Raw genomic sequence first — 20,627 nt, 5'->3', positions numbered from 1 at the left:
TTCCTCTCTATCAATCAGCTACCTATCGTACTTGATGCGACCCAAACCCATCCAGCCCTCCCAAACCGAAGACGACCCCTCTCCTTCCTCCTCCTCCTCCCACATCCCTTCCACCGTCGAACAAGCTCCCAAAGGACACACAGCTCGTCTGCAGGAAGCCTTCAAGATGCCAGATTTCACGTCCATGTTCGTTGGAGGAATGGGAGGAGGGAGTAGCAGTGGGAACAGGGAAGGGAAGAGCTCAAAGTTCCCAGAGAAGACGATGAAGGTGTTGGACGAGAAGCTCAGGAGCATCTTCATGGGGAAGGATCCAAAGTGAGTTCTTTTTGTCAGGTTGGATGGGATGGGAGGGGTACACAGAAGGGCTGAGATTTGAAGCTGGAAAGGAGATCGTCGGTTTGGGTCCTTCGGAGGAGTTGAAGAGGCGAGGGAAGGAAGGGCTCGTGAGCTTCGACACCTCGTCTCGTCCTTCCTTCCTCCATCTCCACCTCTTTCTTCCCATCCACCTGTGCCCATAGATCTCCATCTCGGTGAATCTGACTTCTGCTTCTTTGGCTCCCCGCCTCACAGCTTCCAAGATCAACGGATTCGTCGTACGGTCGCCACCTTCTGGAGCAACACCTCCGACCCGTCCTACCTTCGAGGAGTTCGAGAGAACCGAAAGATCGAAGAGCTCATCCTCATGTTCGTCTCGGTCGCGACCAAGGAGCTTCAGAAGGAGGTTCGCCAGCTTCAGGAGAAGAAGATCGAGCCCGATTTCGACTGGAAGTACGAGCTCAACGTCCAGGTCGGTCAGATCGTTCGAATCCTCAGGGAAACGCTCAAGAACGTCGACAAGGTCTCGCCAGAACTCACAGCCAAGCTCGATATGTACTCGGACAAGCTCGCTAGCGCACCCAAGCCGCCGCCACCACCACCGCCACCGTCTCATCTGGAATCCTCAGCGTCGACGAAGAGGAAGGAGGTCCTGCCCAAGCCAACGAGACCGGACAGCTCGTGGAACAGCTCAGATCCGACGGAGATGCCGATGGTTCAGGTCGTTGGAAGTCTGTTTGGGAAGAGTCAGGCGGATCTGGTGGAGGATATCATCAACCTGAGGTCGTTGTGTACAGAGAAGGTGAGTCTGCGACCAAGGAAGGCTCAGCGAACGAGGGAGAAGGAGAGAAGGTCGCGCTTCCTCCTCGACTTCGTCCGATCAGAACGCTGACCTCGTCCTCATCTTTTCCAGGCTGCGATGGTAGATCTGAAGGTTCGCCTCAGCTCTTCGCTTTCAGTTAGCTCGTTGGACATGTCGGCTGATTAGCTCGTCTTTCCTTCTCCTTAACCTCAGACGTGTCTCAAGAACATCAACGGAGGACTCCCCTTCCCCGGTCGACGAGAGGACTTCGACTCGGAAGATGCCTGGCAGGCCTGGAGAGGTCCGGAAGTCTCTCACCTCTCCCAACTCGTCATGATCATGGTCCAGTTCAACCCCGAGCTCGCAAAACAGGCTCCCTCTACCGACTCTCCCTCCGACCGCCTCAGCCGTCCAGAATCCGTCGTCGATCGTCCAACCTCCATCTACGACCAGTTCTCGAACGGAAAGGGTGCATCGAGGAACCCTTCGGTACGGAGTAACTTCTCAGTCGACGTCGATGCGGTCGTGGAAGGAGTCGAGGGAGACGAGGAGATTGCGACGGGGACCAACTTCACCTTCATCCCACCAAATCCGAGAGCTTTCTACAAGCGTCTTCTGGAGATATGTATAGAACGAGATCTCGTGAGTTAACTCTTCTCTCCTCATCTGCGTTCCCTACCCTTGTTTGAGCTCTTGCTGATCCTCGTCGCGTCCGTTTCTTCGCTTTCTTCAGGACGAGATGATCAACCTCCCCGAAGACCAAGAAGTCGTCCTCACCATTCTCTCCAACCCTCATATCGAACTTACGAACGAATGCGCTATGCGCTGGCGCGTCGGTCATCCTTACCGAGCCGCTTCCTTCCTCGACGTGATTCGACACAAGTACGAACGAGACGAGGTTCCCATCGAGTGTCTTCCCGAGGCGATGGTTCGAGTCACGAACGAGATCAAGAAGAACCCTCTCCAGCATTGGATGTGGCAGGATGTGAGTCTTCTTCGCTCTACTCGCTTTCCTCCTCCTTTGAGAATTCTGACGACGCGTCATTCTGCTCGTTTCCTTCCTTCCGTTCTAGAGCGGCTACCTCCTTCAGATCCTCAGCACCCTCTGGGATCACTTCCTCCGAGCTCTTCATGCCGCCTTCGACGACTTCTCCAAGATCAAAGCAGCCGACATCCAGCCCTTCATCGCCGTCCTCGAGGAACTTCGGGAGACCAAACTCGTCGGCGGTCGGGAAACGGACAGCCAGAAGCTCGACGAGATCGTAGATCACATCCGACAACGAGCCTTCAGCATGTACTCGACGAAGACGGCGGAGCTGTTCACGATGGACGGGGAGAACGAGGTCGAGCCTCTGATGATGATTATCGACTGGGTCGAGAAGCAGGCGAAGTTGTTCAAGAAACGATTCCCATCACCGATCCTCTCGTGAGTTCTCTCTCTCTTTTCTCTCGCCCCCTTTTTTTGATGCTCGAGAGCTGATCGCATCCTCCTTTCTGACTTCACCAGAGCCATCGACATCGTCGCCATCGTCCTCGGTCAACAGGTCCCTCTCCTCCTTCAAGACCTCGAGGAAGCTCACCCTCGTCTCCTCGAAGCCGCTCTCGGAACTCCGAAGTCGGAACCCAAGGTGGACGTCGACGAGGTCTTCGGACTCTACCATCGTTCGGTCGACATCGTCTCTATGCACGAGGAGTACTGCCCTGAGTGAGCTCCAGCTTTCCTTCTCTCCTTTGTCACTCACGAGTCTCGAGGCTGATCGTCCCTTTCTCTTCCCTTCCTCAGTTCTGGATTCACCTTTGATCTTGGATCGTACTTTGAACCCTACGTACGGAAGTGGCTTGCGACGACGGACGGTTTGACAACGAAATGGGTTGCTGAAGTGAGTTCGACGCGTCCTCCTTTCTTCCCATTCTTCGACGCGGCGCTGACCCTTCCTTTCTCTCCTGTCCAGGCCATCCGAGTGGATAAGGTGAGCTCAGCTGACCTCGATATATTTATCTTGCCTCCCACTCATCTCCTCTTCGTTCTCTACAGTTCGAGCCCGAAGGAACCGCCTACAACTCTTCGTCGATCGTCGACCTCTTCGGATCCTTCTCGAGCGCTCTCGACTTCCTCTACAGTCTCGAGTGGCCGGATCCCTATCAGGAGGCTCGCTTCTTGACTGCTTTGTCGAAGGTAAGCAGCCCTCTCGGTTGATACTGGTTCTCCTTTCTCGACTCCTAGCTGACCTTTCGTCGTCTTTCGTTTCTTCGTCCTTAGACTCTCAGCAAGCTCATGGATCAGTACTGCAACACCATCGAGGAGATGTTCCTTTCGGAGATGTTCCCTCGAGAACCAGTCGACCCGTCAGTGCCGAAGGAGAACGCTTGGATCGTCAAGGCGAAGCTCACTCTTCAGGGAGAGAAGAAGATCGAGCCTTTCAACTTCATCCCTGCCGTTCGTTCTCTCTTCCTCTTCGCCTCCCTCGTCCCTGTCCTTCGCTGACTCTTGTCGTTCTTTTTCACAGTCCTGCGTCAAGCTCAACAACGTCGAGACGGCTAGGAACGAACTCGATCGGATGTACAAGAAGATGGGAGTCGACGAGGTCACAGAAATCATCGAATCCAACGCTCCTCCAGTACCTGCGAAGGAGACCTCTCAACGGTTTCTCTTCACAGTCAAGATCGTCCTCGCCGAAGGTCTCGTCGCTTCAGATCGGAACCCATCCAGTAAACTCGACACCTTCGTCACTCTCAGCGATCAGCATGGACATCGACTAGCGAAGACTCGAACGATTTACGAGACTCTCGACCCTCGATGTTCGTTCCTTCCCTCCGCTTTCTAAGCCTTCACTTTCCCCGCTGACCGATCGTCTCTTTCTTCATCTTCCAGGGGACCAAACCTTCGATATCTCTGTCGAGAAAGACCTCTGGCTCATGGCGACCGTTCGAGACCGAGCTCTCATCGGGAAACACGACGAGATTGGTCGAGCCTACGTTCGTCTGGACCCTCGACGCTACGGCGATTTCCTCACCCACGAAGTCTGGTACGACCTCGAGGAGAAGACCGGACGACTCCTTCTTCGGATCAGCATGGAGGGAGAGAAGGACGAGATCGGTTTCTACTTTGGTCGAGCGTTCAGGTCGTTGAAGAGGGCAGAGAGCGACATGATTCGAACCTTCGTCGACAAGGTGTGTCGGTTTTTCCTTTCTCTTCCTCGTCCTCGAGCATATGCTGACCCTCTGCTTTCTTGTCCCTCTCGCTTGTACAGATGTCCCCCTACATTCGATACTCTCTCACTCGCGGAGTCATTAAAACCCTCGTCAAGTCCACCGTCGCTCCCGTCGACTACAACGAAACCATCAACAAGCTCACGGATCGCTTCCGTTCAGCGATTGGAACCTCCAACGAACCTCTCATCCCGCTCCCCAAGGAGGAGAAGCCCGCCGCCATCCGACCCAAAGCTCTCACCGATGTCGATATCGAAGCAGCCATCAACCCTCTCCTCGACTACTTCGACATCAACCAGGCGACGCTGAGCAACAGTCTGAGTCCGACGGCTCTCCATGCGGTGATGGGGAAGATCTGGAAGGAGATTCTGACGGTGCTGGAACGGTTGTTGATTCCTCCGTTGAGTGCTGCTCCGACCGACATGCATCCTCTCTCGGACAAGGAGGTCGACATCGTGATGAAGTGGCGAGAGGTGAGCTTATTTCGTCCTTGCGTTCGCCTTTCTCTCCTTCTCGAGAAATCTCACCGAGTTCTCGTTTCTTCTTTATCGCTGCAGTTCCTTCGAGACTACTTCCACGCTCAGGGAGACGAGAAGGGACTGTCGATCGAGACTCTTCACAACCAGAAGTACAACGACCTCATGTCGATCCGTCTTCACTACGACTGGTCTACGTGGGTCTCCTCTCCTTGCCCTATCTAATCCATGTCTCCCTTTACTGACTCCGCTTCCTCTTTTTATTCCAGCGATGCTCTTATGGAGGTGAGTTGTTCCCTCGCCGTGTTGATCTATCGTCGCGTCGCTGACTCTTCTCTTCTTCCTCCTTTCTTCCTTCTTCCTCAGCAATGCGTTCGTGATTCTCAGGCGAGTCTCCGAAAGGCCGGAACCATGCGACGAGCCAAGTCAGTCTTCCACTCCAAGAACCTCGGAACCATCAAGCAGAAGAAGAAGGAGAAGCAGAAGAAGGGAGAGGAAGGGAACGCCGGGAACGCCGACATCATCATGAGGATCCTTCGAATGAGGTTCGTCCCTTTTTCCCTTGCCCCTCTTCTCTTGTCGATTCGGAAGCTGACTCGTCGTTCTCTACCTCCAGACCGGGAACCGCCGTCTCCGAGTTCATCTCTCAGCAGATTCAGTTCAAGGAGGTCATCGCTCAGCAATCCCTCGAAGCTCCTCAACCCAAACTCCTTCAACGTCCGTCGAACAGTCGCTCTAGTGGATCTCGAACATCTCGATACGGATCAGGAGGAGGGATCCCTCCCGTTCCTTCCATCCCACCAGTCCCTTCGGGTGGCTACCAGCTCAGAGATTGAGCTCTCTCTCTTCTTTCTTCTCGCCTCTTTCTTCGTCCGACGCTCTCTTTACACTTCTTACGCCAGCCCTTTCTTTCTCGGTTCGTTCTCTTGCTCTGGTCTCGCTCTTTCTATCTCTTCGTTTACCTCTTCGTTGTCTCGCAATACCCTCTCAGCTGTCTTTCTTCGCTCCGCTGCTGCTTCCCTTTTTCGTTTCGTCGCTCTTCTTTCACGGATACCCTCGCCGATTATACTTGATCCCTCTCGCTCCCATCTCTTCTCAGCTCCTCTACTTTCTCTACCTTAAATTACGCAGTACCGCTTCCCTTCTCTGAACGACGATCTAACGCTCATGAAATCTCCTTCTGATCACTCGTTGGGTTCCGAACGACAGAAAGGATCGAAACAGAAGACGAGGAGACGAATATATATGTACAAATGATGAAGGAGAGTGGGTGAGGCTAGACGGACAAACTGACGGGACGGAAGGCATCGAAGAGGGGGCAAACAAGGGAAAGAAAAGAAAAGGAAAACAAAGCACGACGTCGCTCCATTGACCCCCTCACCCTCTTCGAAGCACTCTCAAAGCCTGCTCCGACCTATCAAGCCTCTTTTGCATCTCTTCCATCTCCCACTCATGATATCTCGTCGTCCCAGCCCACGAGCTCGTCAAAAACTTCATCCTCTCGTTTCGCTCCCTCAGCCTTGCCTCCGCTTCATGCGTTTTTCGTTCCAACTCCCACACGCGTCGCATGAGGCTGTCCCCCCTGTCAGTTTACCTCATCAGCAACTGATGGAGAGTCTGGTGGTAGTGCGTCGAGGGAGGAGGAGGAGGCGAGGTGAAGCTGGTGGTGCGAGGAGGGAGAGGTCGTTGAACGGGAGTCTTGAAAGGGTCCGGCGGGGAAGAGTGATGGTTGTAGAGATGCTGCGGTTGGTAGGGGTAGTAAGAGGTGGGGAGAGGGTAAGGCTGGTAAGGATAGTGATGGTAGTTGGAATGGTAAGGATGAGGGTTGGGCGATGGGTGGTGGTAGGGCGGGTGGGGAGCGTGTTGTTGTCGTTGTTGTTGATGTGAATGAGAAGGCTGAAGGTGCTCGGGAGGAGGAGAGGGATAGCTCGGGTCACTGAGTTGAAGCCTAGAAAGTAAAGAAGGGAGGAGAGAGTAGATTCAGACGAAGCGGGAAGACAGGGAGGAGAAGCCAAGAAGAGAGCGAAGGGGAACGAACGACATCTCGACGCGTGTTGTGAACTGGGAGTCGAGCGCGAGGGAAGTGGAGGAGGAAAAGGAGAAGCGAGTTGAGTTGAGCTGAGCAGAGAGAGAGGGGAAAGTGGTGGTTCGAGAGTAGCAACGTTCCGTTCGAATCTGCTCCTTTAAGCTCACAAACGATTGAAACGAAGGGTGTGCCTGATTGGAAGACGAGGGTGAGAGGCAGAGCAAGGCTGTTGCTCGTTCCCTCGTTCGGCCCTTCCTTCTCTCCTCGAATCACGTCAGTCGAGCCAATCCACAGTTCTAAACCAACTTTCGCTTCCAGAGTCAGTCTCTTCCGTTCCGTTTCGTGCAGATGTTGAAACTGATCGTCGCGTCCGATTCCCTCGCTCTCCAGCATGTCCTCTCTTCCCTCCCCTCCTCCCACTCCTCGACACACCCCGTCTTTGTTCATCTCAGGAAAATTATCCAGACACCAGTGACCTCGACCTCGACCGCTTCAACCTCGATCCAGAAGAAGAAGCCTTCTCGCGGCACCATGGCCTGTTCGTTCCCTCCCTCCGATTTAAGACACTTCCCCTCTTCCCTCTCCCTTTTTCGCTGACATGTTTCGCTTCTTCCCTTGCTCTCGTCTCAGACTACAACAGTGCCGAGTGCCGAGCTCTATACACCCCTCTTCGGATTCAAGGCTTCATCGTCCATGAGCTGGCGAGATCCGCGGTCAGACTCCATCAGAGGACGGCCAAAGTCCTTGCGAGGATCGACGCTGAGATGGAGAGAATGAGGAGGTAGAATCTGAGGTTGAGAGCCTTGGGGTATAAAATCTAGGCTGCACGATCATGTAGTTTTCCTTCGTTTTCGTTTCACGATTCATCTTGCTTCTCGCCTCGACGCTGTTTCCTCCTTTTCTGAGAACGGAGACGTTGAAAGAGAACCACATCTAAAAGATCACGATGAAAGAACCGACGCTCGAACTGAATCTGTGGAACGAAAGCGAGGCGGAGCAGTCTCGACGCGTCGTCGAACCGATCAGTCGTCCGTTCTCTCTAAACATGTCTTCGTTCTTCCTCCTTCAACCCAATCAAGCCGGTGCTATGCGAACTTCTGCCCTCAACCTCGAGTAGACGATGAGGCTCCAGGAAACCGAGTGAAAGTCGATTTCGACGCGTCTCGGCGCTCGCACTCACGAAGGGAGAAGAAACGGGCATGCAATGAGAGAACGAGAGTTAGACGACTGTGATGACAGAAGAAAGAAAGGGAAGATGAGGTATATAGATGAAAGATGGTAGCGAGGAAGAAGAGAGCGTGAAAGAAAACGAGAAACCCAAAACAAAGGAACGAAAAACGACTCGACCCCAACGTCATCCTTCTCCTGCCAATATTCTCCAACCTAGTCTACTAGCTCCAGGGATTATCCAATACCCCCTTCCCCGGCTTAGGCAACGGTCGATCCCACGGATCTCTCGGTTTATCCTTCCCCTTCGACGCGGCGCTCGTCACGCTCCCGTCGCTCGCTCCGAAGAACATGGCTGGTTCCTCGGACGGCGGTGATGGTTCGGGGACGGAAGCGGTGAACTGGTTGTAGGAGAAAGGGTTGGAGTGGTTGTTGGTGTTGAAGCTGGAGTAGGAGTTCTTGTCGGGGAGGGGAGGAGGGGAGAGGGTGTAGTTGAGGTTGTTCGAGAAGGAGGAGGTGGAGGAGGAGGCCCAGTTGTTGGTAGAGGGAGTGGACCATTGGTTGGAGGGAGGGTTGCTGAAGGAGGAGATAGAAGCTCGAGCTGTACTGGATGAGAGGTTCTCCATCGATGCCGTCGTGCTCGAGGAGGAGAGGGGAGAGGGTTTGGGGAAAGCCTTCGAGTTGGACGACGAAGACGAAGAACCGACGACTTCGGATGGTGGTGTTGATTCCGACCGTTCGAGAGGAGGTTTCCGGTCGGCGAGGGTGGAATCCGGAGGAGGAGGAAGACCCGAGGGTGCTCTCAACGCGTCGACATCGATGTCCTTCCCGAGCGCTTTGGAGATCGCCTTGAAGTCGAATCCTGCCGTTGGAGGAAGTTTCGAGACAGGTTCGGAAGATGCAATGTCGGGAGTGGATGGTGATGGGGAGGTGATGGAAGGGGAGAGATCCGAGGACTCGATGCTGGGTCGAGAGGGAGAGGAGGGTCCGTCTTCTCGAGGAGGGAGATCGTCGTCGTCGTACTCTGGGATAGACGAGCTCGTCGAAGCCTTCCGTTTGGTTTCCGAGCTGGCTGCACGAGAGGTTGGGTTGGACGTCGAGGAGGTAGGTTTTTTCTTGCGAGAGTACCAGCGTTTCTGCTTCGCTTCGAGACGAGCTTCCTCCTCCGCTTGGGTGATGATGATTCGATCCTCCTGGAAGTCGGGCTCCTGTTGGTTCGAAGAGAGAAGGATGTCAGCCATGTTCAGGAACGAGGAAGTCGGGAGTTGAAGAGACGAACCTCGGGCTCGTCGAAGTAATCAGCAGTGACCTGGAGAAAGAAGAACGAGAACAAAAAAGACGCGTCAGAAGTCGGAACTCGAATGAACGAACGAAGACGACGAAACACTCACAGGAAGCCCCACCGAATGCAGCAGCAATGGCATCATCGGTCGATAAGACATATGCCCAGCAATCTTATCCGTGATATCGACGTTCTCCAACCCAGGAACCCCTTCCACGGGTCTCAACCCAGCCACCGTGTTCCCCGCCGCCGTCGCCCTAAACAGGTATCCCAACACCCAATCGTTTCTCGCAAAGCCATTCACGAACCTCCCAGCGACGACGCTCCTAACCTCGAGCCATGTCTTCTGGTTGGCGGTGATCGTTCCTCCGAAAAGGTAGACGTCCTGAACGATTCCGTAGGCTTTGGCTCGAGCGAGTTCGACGAGGGCGTAGTAGATGGCTCGAGCTCCGAGGGAGAAACCGATGAGGGAGACGGGACGAACTCCGACGTGACGGTTGATGAGTGTGTCGGCGAGGACGAGACCTGCTGCTTTGGATCGATCGAGAGCGTTGGACCAAGGGCTGGAGTGAAGTGAGAAGAAGACGCGAGGAGGTCAGTGGGAGCTCGAGAGGAAGTGAGAAGAACGTCGGCAACTGACTTGTCGATGAGGTAACTGAGCTTCGTGAGGACTGAAGAGACGGATGAAAGTTAAGAGATTAGCGCAGAACAGAGGGGAAGCGTAAGAGAGAAAACAAACTAACTCAGAGGCCACTGTAACGCCGAAACCAAAGCCGTCATGACCGTCGCCTGAAGAACCGTCTGTCCCACTGTCGAGAGAACCTCCGTGGTGAGGATCTTGAGGGCGTTCCCCATCTCAGCCATCATTTCAGGCTCCCAGAGAGCGGTGAAGACGTCTCCGATCATCGGATCCAGTGTCGAGAAGGGAAGTCGAACGTCGTCGTCGACCGAGGACATGAATCTACCAAAACGAAGAGAGAAGAAGTCAGATCATGATCTTGTCGTGAAGAACAATCGAGGGAAGAAGAGCTCACCCAGGCATGGTAATAAAGCAGTTGATCCTCTTCTGGTTGTGCAGCGCCTTGAGCTCGAACGTCCGAACGAACTGAGTCCTTCGAGCCATTCCTCGGGTAGCGATCGTCGAACCAGTGAGAACTCCTCCAGTCGTGATGGCTGCTGCTCCTCCTGCTCCGGCGAGGAATCCAGTCGTTCCAGTGATTCCTACGGTCGTGAGAGCTCCTCCAAGGGCTGCTCCAATGACGGGAGCGAGAAGACCTGCCGAAAGTCCGATGACGAGACCACCACCTGATGATAGAGAGATAGAAGAGACGAAGGTCGGATCGAGTCGGGAGAGAGGAGAGAAGGAAAAGAAAGGAAAGGAAAGGAGGACGAACCGAGAGTAGCGAGACCAATGGCAACGTATCTCTTGTTCCGACTCATGTTCTTCCTGGCGTCGAGCACCTCCGTCTGCTGCATCTTCTCGACTCCCTCCTGGATCTCCAACGAATCCGTGACTCGTTTCTCGAACCGAACGACGTCGAGGAGTCCGAGACCGAGTTTCGACGCGACTCGTTCGAGAAGAACTCGAGAACGAGCGTCGTAGACCGAATCTGCGATGAGAGCGAGGAAAAGATCACATCTGGAGAACGGGAAACAGATCGAGGTTAGCTCGAAACGAAGGAGACGGATAGAGAAGGAATTAGACGGACAAGATCGTCCACCGAATATCGAGAGTGATGTTCTCGTCGGCCGCTGAAAGGGAAGTCGAGACTCCTGGCAGGACCGGCGTGACGTCTTCTAGAGGTTCGTCGAGCTGAGTGGTGGTTCCGACGATAGGTCCCGTTCCTTTGGGAGTTGTGGGAGGTTCGAGATCGTCGGTGAAGTTGCGGGAGGGAGAGGTGAGACCGTTCGGTGAAGAGGGAGGAAGAGGAGACGGCGGTGATGGTGGAAGATCGTGTTTCGAAGTGGAGGAGTGGTCGATGGGGGGAGAGAGAACGAGGGATGGGATGCTGGGAGTGGCTGTAGGAGTTTTGCGAGCATCGAAATCTGCGAAGGGGTCGTCGTCGAAGCCTCCGATGTCTCCTCCGTCGTCATCCTCTGGAGGAGGGTTCCGTTGAGAGTACTTCGGCGGTGGTGCTGCTGCTGAATCGAGATCGTCTTCCTCCTGGCCGAAAGCGAGATCAGCCTCTTCAATGCTGGATCGACGACGTTCGAGTTTCCCAACCAGACCCAATCCTCCTCCTCCGAACGCTTCCTCCTCCTTCGACGACGACGCGACCTGCTGATCCTCCTCCTCCTGTCGACGCTCTCGAGCTTCCGATTCCACTGCTGCTCGTTCGAGATCCTCCTTCTCCTTCTCGACTCGTATCCGTTCAGCCTCGACTGGGTCGTATTCGGGATTGGGGACGGTGTGGGTAGTCATGAGCGAAGGGACGAGATCCATGGGTTCAACTCCGTGCGTCGATAACGATTCGATCATCTTCTGTTCTGCTCGACCGAAAGTTCATCAACCAACATCCCTGTCAGCTTCTACTCCCTCGAAGGTTTGCGTGAGACTCGAACTCACCATCCCTCTCCAACTCCATATGGTGATACAGCCTCGCCATGATCTTCAATCCCCAAACCGTCGAGCTCTCCGTCGCAGGATCGTCCACGACCCCCGTTGCAGCCTTGGTGCTTCCCAACTTGATCTTGACAGCCTTCTTCTTGACGTCCGCTTCCGCGACGGCTCGAAGTTCGTTGACCATCTCGACGCAAGCGAGTTTGCAGAGTCCGACGTAGGCGATTCGTTGGGTTTCGGTGAGGAGGTTCTTGGTTGCTTGCATTTGGGAGAGGGGAGTCATGGCTTTGTCCTCGTCGAAGAGGTATCGAGTTCGCATGTGAACCTCGTCGGCGTCGGTGTCCTCCTCAAGACGAAGACGGGTGTCTGGAGGGAGAAGCAAAGGGAAGGAGGGAAGAGGGAAGGAGGAGGGAGGAGTCAGCTTGATCGGTTCGAGCTCAACAAGTCGGAGGCGAGGGAGCCTGAAACGAAGGCTCCTTCGAAAAGATAGACCCGAGGTATATACACTGAACGCGGAACTACTCACAATCCGACTCATCCTGATCCAACTTTCCTCTCCAGGACTCTCCTTCTGGGAGATCTTGGAGGTTGAGCGAGGTCCCAGCTGCATTTCCTGTTACGACAGCTTCGGTAGGATCCTTGTTGGTAGGAGCTTTGTAGTGGTATCTGGAGAATCGGAGGAGTGCGGAGAACAAGTCAGTGTCTGTAGCTTCGTCGGTCTTGGGCTCGGAGGAGGAGGGAAGATGGAGAGGGAGGGAAATGTCCGGAGGAGGAAGGAAGGGACGACGCCAGCTCGACGGCAGAGAAGGAGGAGGTCTCCCCGTCGCTGAAATCTACGAGGCAGTTCATAGTGAAGCTGGGGATCCCTCTAAGCCTCTATATATACAAGAAAGGGGGAGATAGACTCTTACTTACCTCTTCTCGTCCTCGTCGTCCAAGCCGAGCGCGTTGGGTTCCGAGCGAACGATGGGCATGTCTGAAGGGAGAAGAAGGAGATCAAGTCAGCTTTGATCGATTTGGTCAAAGTAGCGCGGAGACGACTGACCCTCCCATCCATCGTCATCGAGATCCGTAGCCATCTTGAGAGAAGAAGAAGGAAGGAAGGCGAGCGGAGGAAGGTGAAGGGGCGGAGGGGAGGAGAAGGAAGGAAGAGGTCGAGCTGGCACACGAGCGAGCTTTGAAGAAAAGGCTTGATCCAGAGAGAGTCGAAGTTGCTACGGATGGGCGAACGATGAGGAGATAGTGGTGTGAGGATCTCAAAGGCAGATCGAAAAGAGGAACGGCTGCTGCTGGAGGAGGTGAGAGTTGAAAGGGAAGAAGCTCGACGCTCCTCTTTCATCCCCAAACTGCTTCCTTCTCCTCCCCTTCGACTTTCTCAATCCATCCCCTTCTCTCCTCCTCTCTTCTCGAATGGTCTCTGCAGCATGGCATCCAATCAAGATAGCTCGAAAAAGGTACGGATCGATCCCTGGCGTCGCTCTTCTTCGCTTCCACCGAGCTCACCTCCTCCCTTCTCCTCCTCCTCCTCCATCCAGACGAAACGAGGTCCTGCTCAACCATGGATCGTAAACTCGTTCGGAGTCCCATCCCCATCATCAAAACCTCCCAAGCAGCAACAACGAACTCTGATGAGTGCTCCAGCCTTCGCCATCTCGCCTCGAATAGGATCAGGAGGAGGAGGAGGAAGATCGAAGTCGACGCGAGCTGGAAGCGATCAGCAAGCAACAGAAGATCAAGCAGAGACTCCAGTCAAGAAGCTCAGGAGGGACGAAGCTATTAGAGATGGTGAAGGAGGAGACGATCCTGAGTCTATAGATTTCGGTCTCCCCGGACCTTCAACAACGACTCGTCCTCACCCTCTCGCCCAACCCACTCCTCTTCCTCCCGTCAAACGTCCTTCTTCCAAACCTCTCACAACCACTCCCTCTCGACATTTACCACCACCACCTCCACCACCAGCCTATCGTCTTCCTCGACCTTCAGCAGCAGCAGCACCTGGTCCTTCCTCCACCACCTCGAAACCTCTCTCTCGAATGTCGGATCTCCTCCCTGCTCCTTCTCCCATCAAAACCGAGCCTTCGTCAGAATCTGCCACAACGAAGAAGGCTCTGACGGTTGGGTTGAGTGGGATAGCCGCTGGGAAGATCAGAGCCGACGAGGAAGAGGATGGGGAAGGAAGAGGAGCAGCGGGAGCAGGCTCGATGGGAGTTGACGAGTGGGCGGTAGGAATGCTGAGCGGGAAGAGTCCTTCAAAGGGGAAGAGGGCTTTCAAGGGGATGTGAGTTTGCGCCTCTGAAGTCTCGATTGTTTTCTTTCCTGGTTCCATCGAGTCTTCGTCCCTCCTCGACGCGACGAAGCTGACCGTCCTCCTTCTTTGCTTTGACGCGTCCTCTCTCTTCTTTCCACAGTCTCCCTCTCACAAGCAGCACCTCTCTCCTCCTCTCCTCCCACTCCACCTCTCTCAAACAGTTCTACACCTCTTCCTCCTCCGCTCGTCGACCTCCACCCGACCTCCATCTCCTCGTCCTCTCCGTCGCTCCTCCCGAGCCTACGTCCAACCACACCCAGCTCAACCCTCGTCTCCTTCGAACAACCTGTAGGATTCTACCGCCTCCCAAGACTACATCCTCTTCTCCTCCTGCCGCGACCACCACCTCGAAATCGCAATTGGAAAGTACTCTCAACTCGGATCCGTTCGCTCTCCCTCCTCTTTCAACCGATAAGGACGTCGCTCCACCTCCTTCTACTCAATCCAAACCCGATGAGGATGACGAGATGGAGGAGGAGGAATCGATAGGGACGGTTCTGTTGATGCTCCCGTCCGATGGCTCCTTGGGAGTTGGGAGAAAGGAGGGAGTGGGAGTTGGGAAGACGGTGAGAGGATGGAGACCTTGGTTGGAGGTGGAGGTCGCTTCTGCTGGTGGGGAGAGGGTGTTGATGTTGGATAGGTTTGAGGTTGAGTGAGGGCTCGAGACTGAGTGTTCGAGCTTTTGATTCTTGTCAAAGAATTTGGTCCGATCTCTACATTTGTTTACGATCTCTTTGGGTTTCGTTTAATAGGTGTCTTAACTAGCGTCCGCAGGTTTCTGATTCAGCTGATGGGGTGAGGGAGGAACGTCGGGAAGGCCGGGAGGGGAGGAGATTCGACTCAGACGCGTCGCCGCCTTTCCTCTCTTCCCCCCAAAAGGAAGCAACCAAAGAGCGAGGATGAATCGAAAGGGCGAAAGAAACGAGAAGCGAAGAGAAAAGCAAGCAACGAAAAAGAAGGGACGGAAGAAAGTAGCGACGAGGGAAACGAGACGAAAGTGCGAGGAGAGAGGGAAACAAGAAAAGAAGGTGCGACGAAACGGAACGGATCGAGAGGAAGCAAAAGCAAAAAGAAAGAAAGAAAGAAAGAAAGAAAGCGAGACCCGTGATGAGTGTGTGTGCGTGTTGTGAGATGTGAGTGCGGTTAGGGACGAGAAAGAGGGTAAAGTAAAAAAAAAAGCAGCGAGAGACGAGGAGACGAGGGAGTGCGGAGACGAGAGAGGCTACAGAAAAAAGCTAGGAGGTCGAGTGCGAGGGAGAACAAAGTGAAAGCAAAGAGAGCGTGTGTTGCCGAGTATCGGTAATGAATGATAGAGAACGAGGAGAGGAGAGAGGGAGGGAGGAGGGAGAAGGAACTCGACCCAGCGAGTTCGGTTTCGGAGAGGCGAGGGTGAGGGAGAGGCGATGTTGATTTAGGCCTTGACGGTATCTTCGAAGGCAAGAATTCTGGAGAGGAAGAAGACGACGAAGGAAAAGGTGGAACGAAGAAAGGGTCAGCTCGTCAAAAACGAAATGAACAACGAGTTCGACGCGTCGAAGATCGAGAACGAAAACTCAAACTCGAACTCGTACTCACTCAAGGGTCCTCTGGTAGATCCAAGCATACGTCCACGCCTCTCCCTTCAATCTTTTGAAGTCCAAGCTGTAGAGCTTGTCCAAGTTCTTCAGCCTCGTCAACTCGACCGAGAACCTGACTTCATCTCCCGCGTCGTGAGCTCCAGCCTCGAGGTGACCGGGAGCCGTTGCCGTCTTGTTGGACGAAGCGGAAGCAGCATCGTCGGATGGGTTGGGCGAGCCTTGGGTGGAGGACGTGGCGGGAGAGAGAGAAGGGTCGGGAGTGGTGAGGGAGGAGGAGGTGACGGTCGAGTAGGAGGATCCTCGTCGCATCATGAGGGATTTGGCGGAGGAGAGTAGGGAGGAGGATTGGGATGTTGGGAGAGGGAGACCTCGTTTGTCGGTCTGGAAGATGGGAAAGGAGCCGAAGGAGACAAGGAAGGGAAGGAAGAGGAGAAAGAACGACAGGACGAGCGTCAGTTCATCTCGTTCGAGCCTCGAATCCGAAGCAGATCAAGGAGAGACCACTCACAGATGACGAACTAGCAAACCCGATCATCGAGAACCCACTCATCGCCGACCCAGTAGGTACGCTAGCCGAAGAGCTCAATCCCAACCCGACCGTCGCTCCTCCCGATCCAGCACTCGACTTCCTCCTCGCCCTCACGCACTTCAACTTGAAGTCTCCATCCTTCTTGATCTCAATCCCCATCTCCTGCAGCACCTTGATGACCTGAGCGAACACCACCGGCGGCGACGCATAGGTCATGGCCTTCTTGTCGACGATTCCTTGATGAACCCTGAGCTGGCTGTCCTTGAACGACGAGGTGACGGCGTGGCTGGAGGAAGGGGTAGGAAGGGCTGGAGGAGGCATGGCGATGGAATCGGCGACGTCTCGAGCTGACCGAAGAGGAGCCGGAGGATTGAGAGCTTTGAAGGACGAAGGAGCGGTGGATTTGGTCAGAGTCGACGTCGAAGGAGGGGATCCTCCTGCTCCCGTTACGACGACCGCTGGAGGAGGAGGCTGAGGAATGGTTTCCGTCGACGAAGCTGCCGGATCCGCGTTGCGCGTGACTCCTGTAGCTGACCGAATGGGACGAGGAGGAGTATCTCCTGGGTGGTTGACGCTGACGAACGAATCCGTCTTTCCTGGCGAGACGGCTCGATGATCGCTGAAGGTGCTCTTCGCAAGGCTCTTTTTCCTGAACCAGTCCATGACCTTCTTAGCTGGTCCGGTCGATCCCATCGTGCTGGTTGAGGCGATGCTTCCTGTTGGGTTGGAAGGACGAGCGTTGACGTCGGCGGGACGGAAGACTGGGTTGGTCGCGGTCGCTCGAGTGGGAGTCGAAGGGACGCCGGCGCTGCTTCCTGGTCGAGTCGACTTGACTTGATCGGAGGATTTGATGTCCTTGACTGAAGAGTCGACGGTGATTCCACTGGTAGCCTTGGTCTTGTTGGGCTTCTCCTTGATCGAGGCGGACCTGCAAAAAAGAAGCGAAGACGGAAAGTCAGCGACGCGTCTTAACGAACGACGAGCAAGAAGAGGGAGAAGAGACTCACCTAGCGAACGGCTCACTCATCATACTGAACGTCTTCCTCCTATCCTTCTTTCCGGCACTGCCGTTCTTCGCTTCAGCCTTCGACGACGAAACCTCGGGCAACCCGCTCACACCTTTCGATCCGACTCCAGCTCCCTCCGCCAAAGCGTTCACATTCGAGGTCGACCTTCCTCCGAGAAGGTTTCCCAACGAGAACCTGTCGATCGACATCCTCGACCTTCCCGACGAGCTCTTGACGGGCGTCGAAGAACCGGAGGGAGGGAGAGCTCCCATCTCGGACGAGGAGGGAACGATGACTGCCTTCGGTGGAGGAGCGGGAGCGAGAGTGAGTTCGACGACGACGGCCGACTCTGTCGAAGAGTGAGCGGCTCGAGGAGTATCGGGAGGGGAGGAGGTGGTGCCTTGCTGCTGTCGAGCTGAAGCTTTCGGAGTTTGGTTGAGCTCGGGCATGGAGATGGGTTCGTTGGGAGGAGTGACGGGAGTTTGAAGGATTTTGGAAGGAGCGGGAGTAGGGAGAGCGATAGGGATGGAGTCGGGGGTAGGACTGGGAGAGGAAGGGAACTCCGAGTTGGAAGGGAAGGAAGGGGAAGCCATCTTGACGTCCTCGTCTTCCTCGGGGAATTCCTGAGTTGGAGTCGAGGGGACCGAAGAGGGAGGAACGGGAGAGGTGGATGCTGGTGCGAGGAAGATGGCGATCTCTCCATGGACTGGGGAGAGAGCTGCTGGGGAGAGACTGGGATCCGAGACGAGTTTGGGAGAGGAGACCGAAAGAACCGAAGTCGTCCTGGACCTGGACGACGAAGACCTTGAGGGAGCCGTGTCCGCGACCGTTTGATCGTACTCGACTTGGATGGTGTGCCTCTGCTTCTTCTGCCTCGACGATCCTGCTGGGCTGGAAGTTGAGAGATCCGCCTTGTGGGGAACGATCTCCCTCTCCCTCGTCGCTCCGCTGGCCGTCGACTCGACTCTCGACCTCGGCTCTCCTCTCGCCTCCCCCTCGAGGAAGAAGTCGCTGTCCCTGTCCGTCGACGTAGCGATCCACGACGACCTGTTGTCTCCTGCAGCGAAGGGATCGACGACGTCCAGAGCTGGCGACCTTGAGTCCGGAGCCGACGAAGCCATTCCGTGAGGAGGAGGAGCGAGTCCTTCCGGCGAAGCTTGAACGTCTGGCATCGTCAACGTCGACGACATCTCGCTCGCAGGTCGAACCCAAGGCCTCGAGGTTTCTCCAGCCGACGTTCCTGGTCGAACGGTAGGTCTTGGTCGAGCTCGAACTCCTCCTTGCTCGGCGGCTTCCCGCTCCCTCGCCTGCCTGAGACGATCCTGCATCTCCCTCCTGGCCTGGACCCTCTTCTCTCGATGATCGTTGTTGGAGATTGTCTCGAGAGCCTCGACCGACCGGTTGAAAAGGTTCGAGTGAGCGGCGAGCCAAGGGTGAGCCATGACCTCTCGAAGAGTTGCTCGTTCGGTGGGTTCTGGGACGAGCATCCGAAGGAGGAGGTCTTGAGCCGAGTCGGAGATGTGGGAGGGGAATTGGAGGGTGGTGTTGAGGATGTACTTGTAGAGAAGGTTGATGTTGTCTCCGTCTGGGTTGGCTGGGTCGTCGTCGAAGGGGAGGTAGCCCGAGAGCATGGCGTAGAGGATCACTCCGCAACTCCAGATGTCGACGGCCGTTCCGACGTAGGTTCCGTCGGTGATGACTAGCTCGGGAGCAGCGTAGCAAGGGGATCCACAGGAGGTGGTCATGAGGTCGTCCTGAGGAGTCTCGAAGGTGTTGGCGAATCCGAAATCGGTGATGATGACGTTCCGACCCTTGTCGAGGAGGAGGTTCTCGAGCTTGAGATCTCGATGGACGATGTTCTTGGAGTGAAGGTAGTGGACTCCCGAGATGAGTTGAGCGAAGAGCTTGGAAGCTGCGTCCTCCTTGAGGTACCGATGAGCGAGGATGTGGTCGAAGAGCTCTCCACCTGGAAGGAACGAAAGAAGAGGACGGTTCAGCGACGACGCGAAGGAATTAGTCGAATCGAGGCCGATGCTCACCGTTGGCGAACTCGAGAATGATCCCAATGTATTTATCCGTCTCGATGACATCGAACAGACGAACAATGTTGGGATGTTTCACGTCCTGAAGGAAGGAAGAGAAGAAGCGGAATGATCAGCTTGGACCTCCTCCTCCTCCCTCTCCTCCTTCGCTCGAACTCACCTTCAGAACGTTGATCTCCCTCGTCACCTTGCTCATCCTCAACTCCGTATCCAGATTCCCTCTCTTGATCAACTTGACTGCCACCTCCTCTCCGTAATCCGTATGAACTCCAAGCTTGACCTTTCCAAACTCTCCCTCTCCGAGCGTCTGAAGGAGGACGTAGGGACCGAACCTGAGGAGGGTCCGACGAGGGTGATCTCGTTGGTAAGAAGCGACGGCTGGGTGCATGGAAGCGGCGTCTCCTGGTTTGTGAGGACCTGAGGAGTAGGAAGGGACGTGCCTGCTCTCGGCTGGAGGAGGGTGGGAGGTGGAGGAAGGGTTGTGGGAGGCTCGTTTGCGGGATTGAGAGGAGAAGGAGGGTTGTTGCTGGTGCTGCTGTTGAGCCTGCTGCTGCTGCTGCTGTTGGTAGTAGTAGGCTTCTTGAGCTTGGGAGGGGTAGACCTGATGGGATGCTGATGAAGGAGAGGGAGTTGTTGACGACGAGGCCGGTCGAGGTCGAGTTGAAGCTACTGGAGGAGGAGCGAGGGAAGCGGAGAGGGAGGGAAGAGGAGGAGGTGACATGGGAGGCGAAGGGTATCGTCCGGCTGGGTCGACGGAACTCTGAGGGTTCGACTCGTCTACTGCTGCTCGAGACATGCTGGTCGATGTGGGCGAAGGGAAGAGTGTGGTGGTTGGAAGTGGTGGCGAAAGATGCAGTTCTGAAGGAAAGGAAGGGCAAACAGGGGTGAAAGAGGTCGAGGTCAGCGAAAGCGAGACCTTCCTTCCCTCTCCGCTCTCCCTCCTTGGTCTCAACAGGACAGGAAGAGGACATGGCAGCAAAGTAAAGCCTTGAGATCATCGCCTGCCCTCTACGAAAGGAGGCTGAGGTATCCCTGTCTCTCGTTCGTCCCTCTCTGGTCTTTCCAAGCTCATCCGGCAGATCGACCCCTTCCTCCTCTGTTCTCTTCACCTTCCAAGACCCCAGAGAGAAGCTAGACTCACCTATTCAACCCTTAACTGGATGATTCCTAGACGATAACCCTTCTCGCAAGCTGTGAATCTCGTTCGAAAGATCTGTAGTGGAGGAGCAGGAGAAGAAGGAAGGAAGGAAGGAGCCGTCAGCGGTCGCTCTGGTGCTTTGTTCCTTGAATCGGAACGGAAAGAAGCTCGTCCTGCCTCAGGTCCTA

The 20,627-nt window shown here is 55.2% G+C and overlaps 7 protein-coding genes across 7 annotated transcripts; 3 read left to right on the top strand and 4 right to left on the bottom strand.

The window, feature by feature from the left end:
* The first annotated feature begins 107 nt into the window (after positions 1-107).
* On the top strand, positions 108-5,966 carry BDY24DRAFT_393789 (uncharacterized protein). Its single transcript, XM_076641094.1, has 18 exons — positions 108-315; positions 571-1,117; positions 1,229-1,249; positions 1,331-1,759; positions 1,851-2,102; positions 2,191-2,543; positions 2,625-2,822; positions 2,901-2,997; positions 3,070-3,087; positions 3,153-3,293; positions 3,378-3,554; positions 3,625-3,916; positions 3,990-4,288; positions 4,369-4,800; positions 4,885-5,000; positions 5,073-5,088; positions 5,170-5,348; positions 5,420-5,966. The coding sequence occupies exons 1-18, from the start codon at positions 167-169 to the stop codon at positions 5,637-5,639; spliced, it is 3,936 nt and encodes a 1,311-aa protein (XP_076495423.1). The 5' UTR covers positions 108-166; the 3' UTR covers positions 5,640-5,966.
* A 113-nt stretch (positions 5,967-6,079) lies between these two features.
* On the bottom strand, positions 6,080-6,944 carry BDY24DRAFT_442571 (uncharacterized protein; the record flags this gene model as incomplete). The annotated part of the gene is made up of 3 exons (XM_076644693.1): positions 6,080-6,092; positions 6,398-6,751; positions 6,842-6,944. Coding segments are annotated over 2 exons (453 nt in total), but the record flags the coding sequence as incomplete, so codon positions are not given.
* Positions 6,945-7,172: 228 nt separating this feature from the next.
* Positions 7,173-7,614, top strand: BDY24DRAFT_442570 (uncharacterized protein; the record flags this gene model as incomplete). Its single annotated transcript, XM_076644692.1, has 2 exons — positions 7,173-7,367; positions 7,460-7,614. Exons 1-2 carry the CDS (start codon positions 7,178-7,180, stop codon positions 7,612-7,614), a joined length of 345 nt encoding a protein of 114 aa, XP_076495421.1. The 5' UTR covers positions 7,173-7,177.
* Positions 7,615-7,901: 287 nt separating this feature from the next.
* BDY24DRAFT_393784 (uncharacterized protein) lies at positions 7,902-13,187 on the bottom strand. The gene is made up of 12 exons (XM_076641093.1): positions 12,884-13,187; positions 12,754-12,814; positions 12,365-12,504; positions 11,845-12,204; positions 10,988-11,765; positions 10,673-10,917; positions 10,313-10,583; positions 10,022-10,239; positions 9,919-9,949; positions 9,388-9,841; positions 9,276-9,305; positions 7,902-9,204 (listed from the first exon to the last, which is right to left on the bottom strand). The coding sequence occupies exons 1-12, from the start codon at positions 12,915-12,917 to the stop codon at positions 8,221-8,223; spliced, it is 3,606 nt and encodes a 1,201-aa protein (XP_076495420.1). The 5' UTR covers positions 12,918-13,187; the 3' UTR covers positions 7,902-8,220.
* On the top strand, positions 13,182-15,029 carry BDY24DRAFT_393782 (uncharacterized protein; the record flags this gene model as incomplete). Its single annotated transcript, XM_076641092.1, has 3 exons — positions 13,182-13,292; positions 13,374-14,116; positions 14,247-15,029. Coding segments are annotated over exons 1-3 (1,325 nt in total), but the record flags the coding sequence as incomplete, so codon positions are not given.
* Positions 15,030-15,717: 688 nt separating this feature from the next.
* Positions 15,718-16,573, bottom strand: BDY24DRAFT_342086 (uncharacterized protein; the record flags this gene model as incomplete). The annotated part of the gene is made up of 2 exons (XM_076637467.1): positions 15,718-15,894; positions 16,292-16,573. 2 exons carry the CDS (start codon positions 16,571-16,573, stop codon positions 15,718-15,720), a joined length of 459 nt encoding a protein of 152 aa, XP_076495418.1.
* Positions 16,574-18,671: 2,098 nt separating this feature from the next.
* Positions 18,672-19,689, bottom strand: BDY24DRAFT_341955 (kinase-like domain-containing protein; the record flags this gene model as incomplete). Its single annotated transcript, XM_076637464.1, has 3 exons — positions 18,672-19,225; positions 19,299-19,383; positions 19,462-19,689. Coding segments are annotated over 3 exons (867 nt in total), but the record flags the coding sequence as incomplete, so codon positions are not given.
* Between the last annotated feature and the right edge of the window lie 938 nt (positions 19,690-20,627).

The sequence above is a fragment of the Mrakia frigida genome, assembly GCF_051309035.1.
Source record: "Mrakia frigida strain ATCC 22029 unplaced genomic scaffold BDY24scaffold_21, whole genome shotgun sequence".
Taxonomy (NCBI): Eukaryota; Fungi; Basidiomycota; class Tremellomycetes; order Cystofilobasidiales; family Mrakiaceae; genus Mrakia; species Mrakia frigida.
This window is presented reverse-complemented; position numbering and strand designations above follow the sequence as displayed.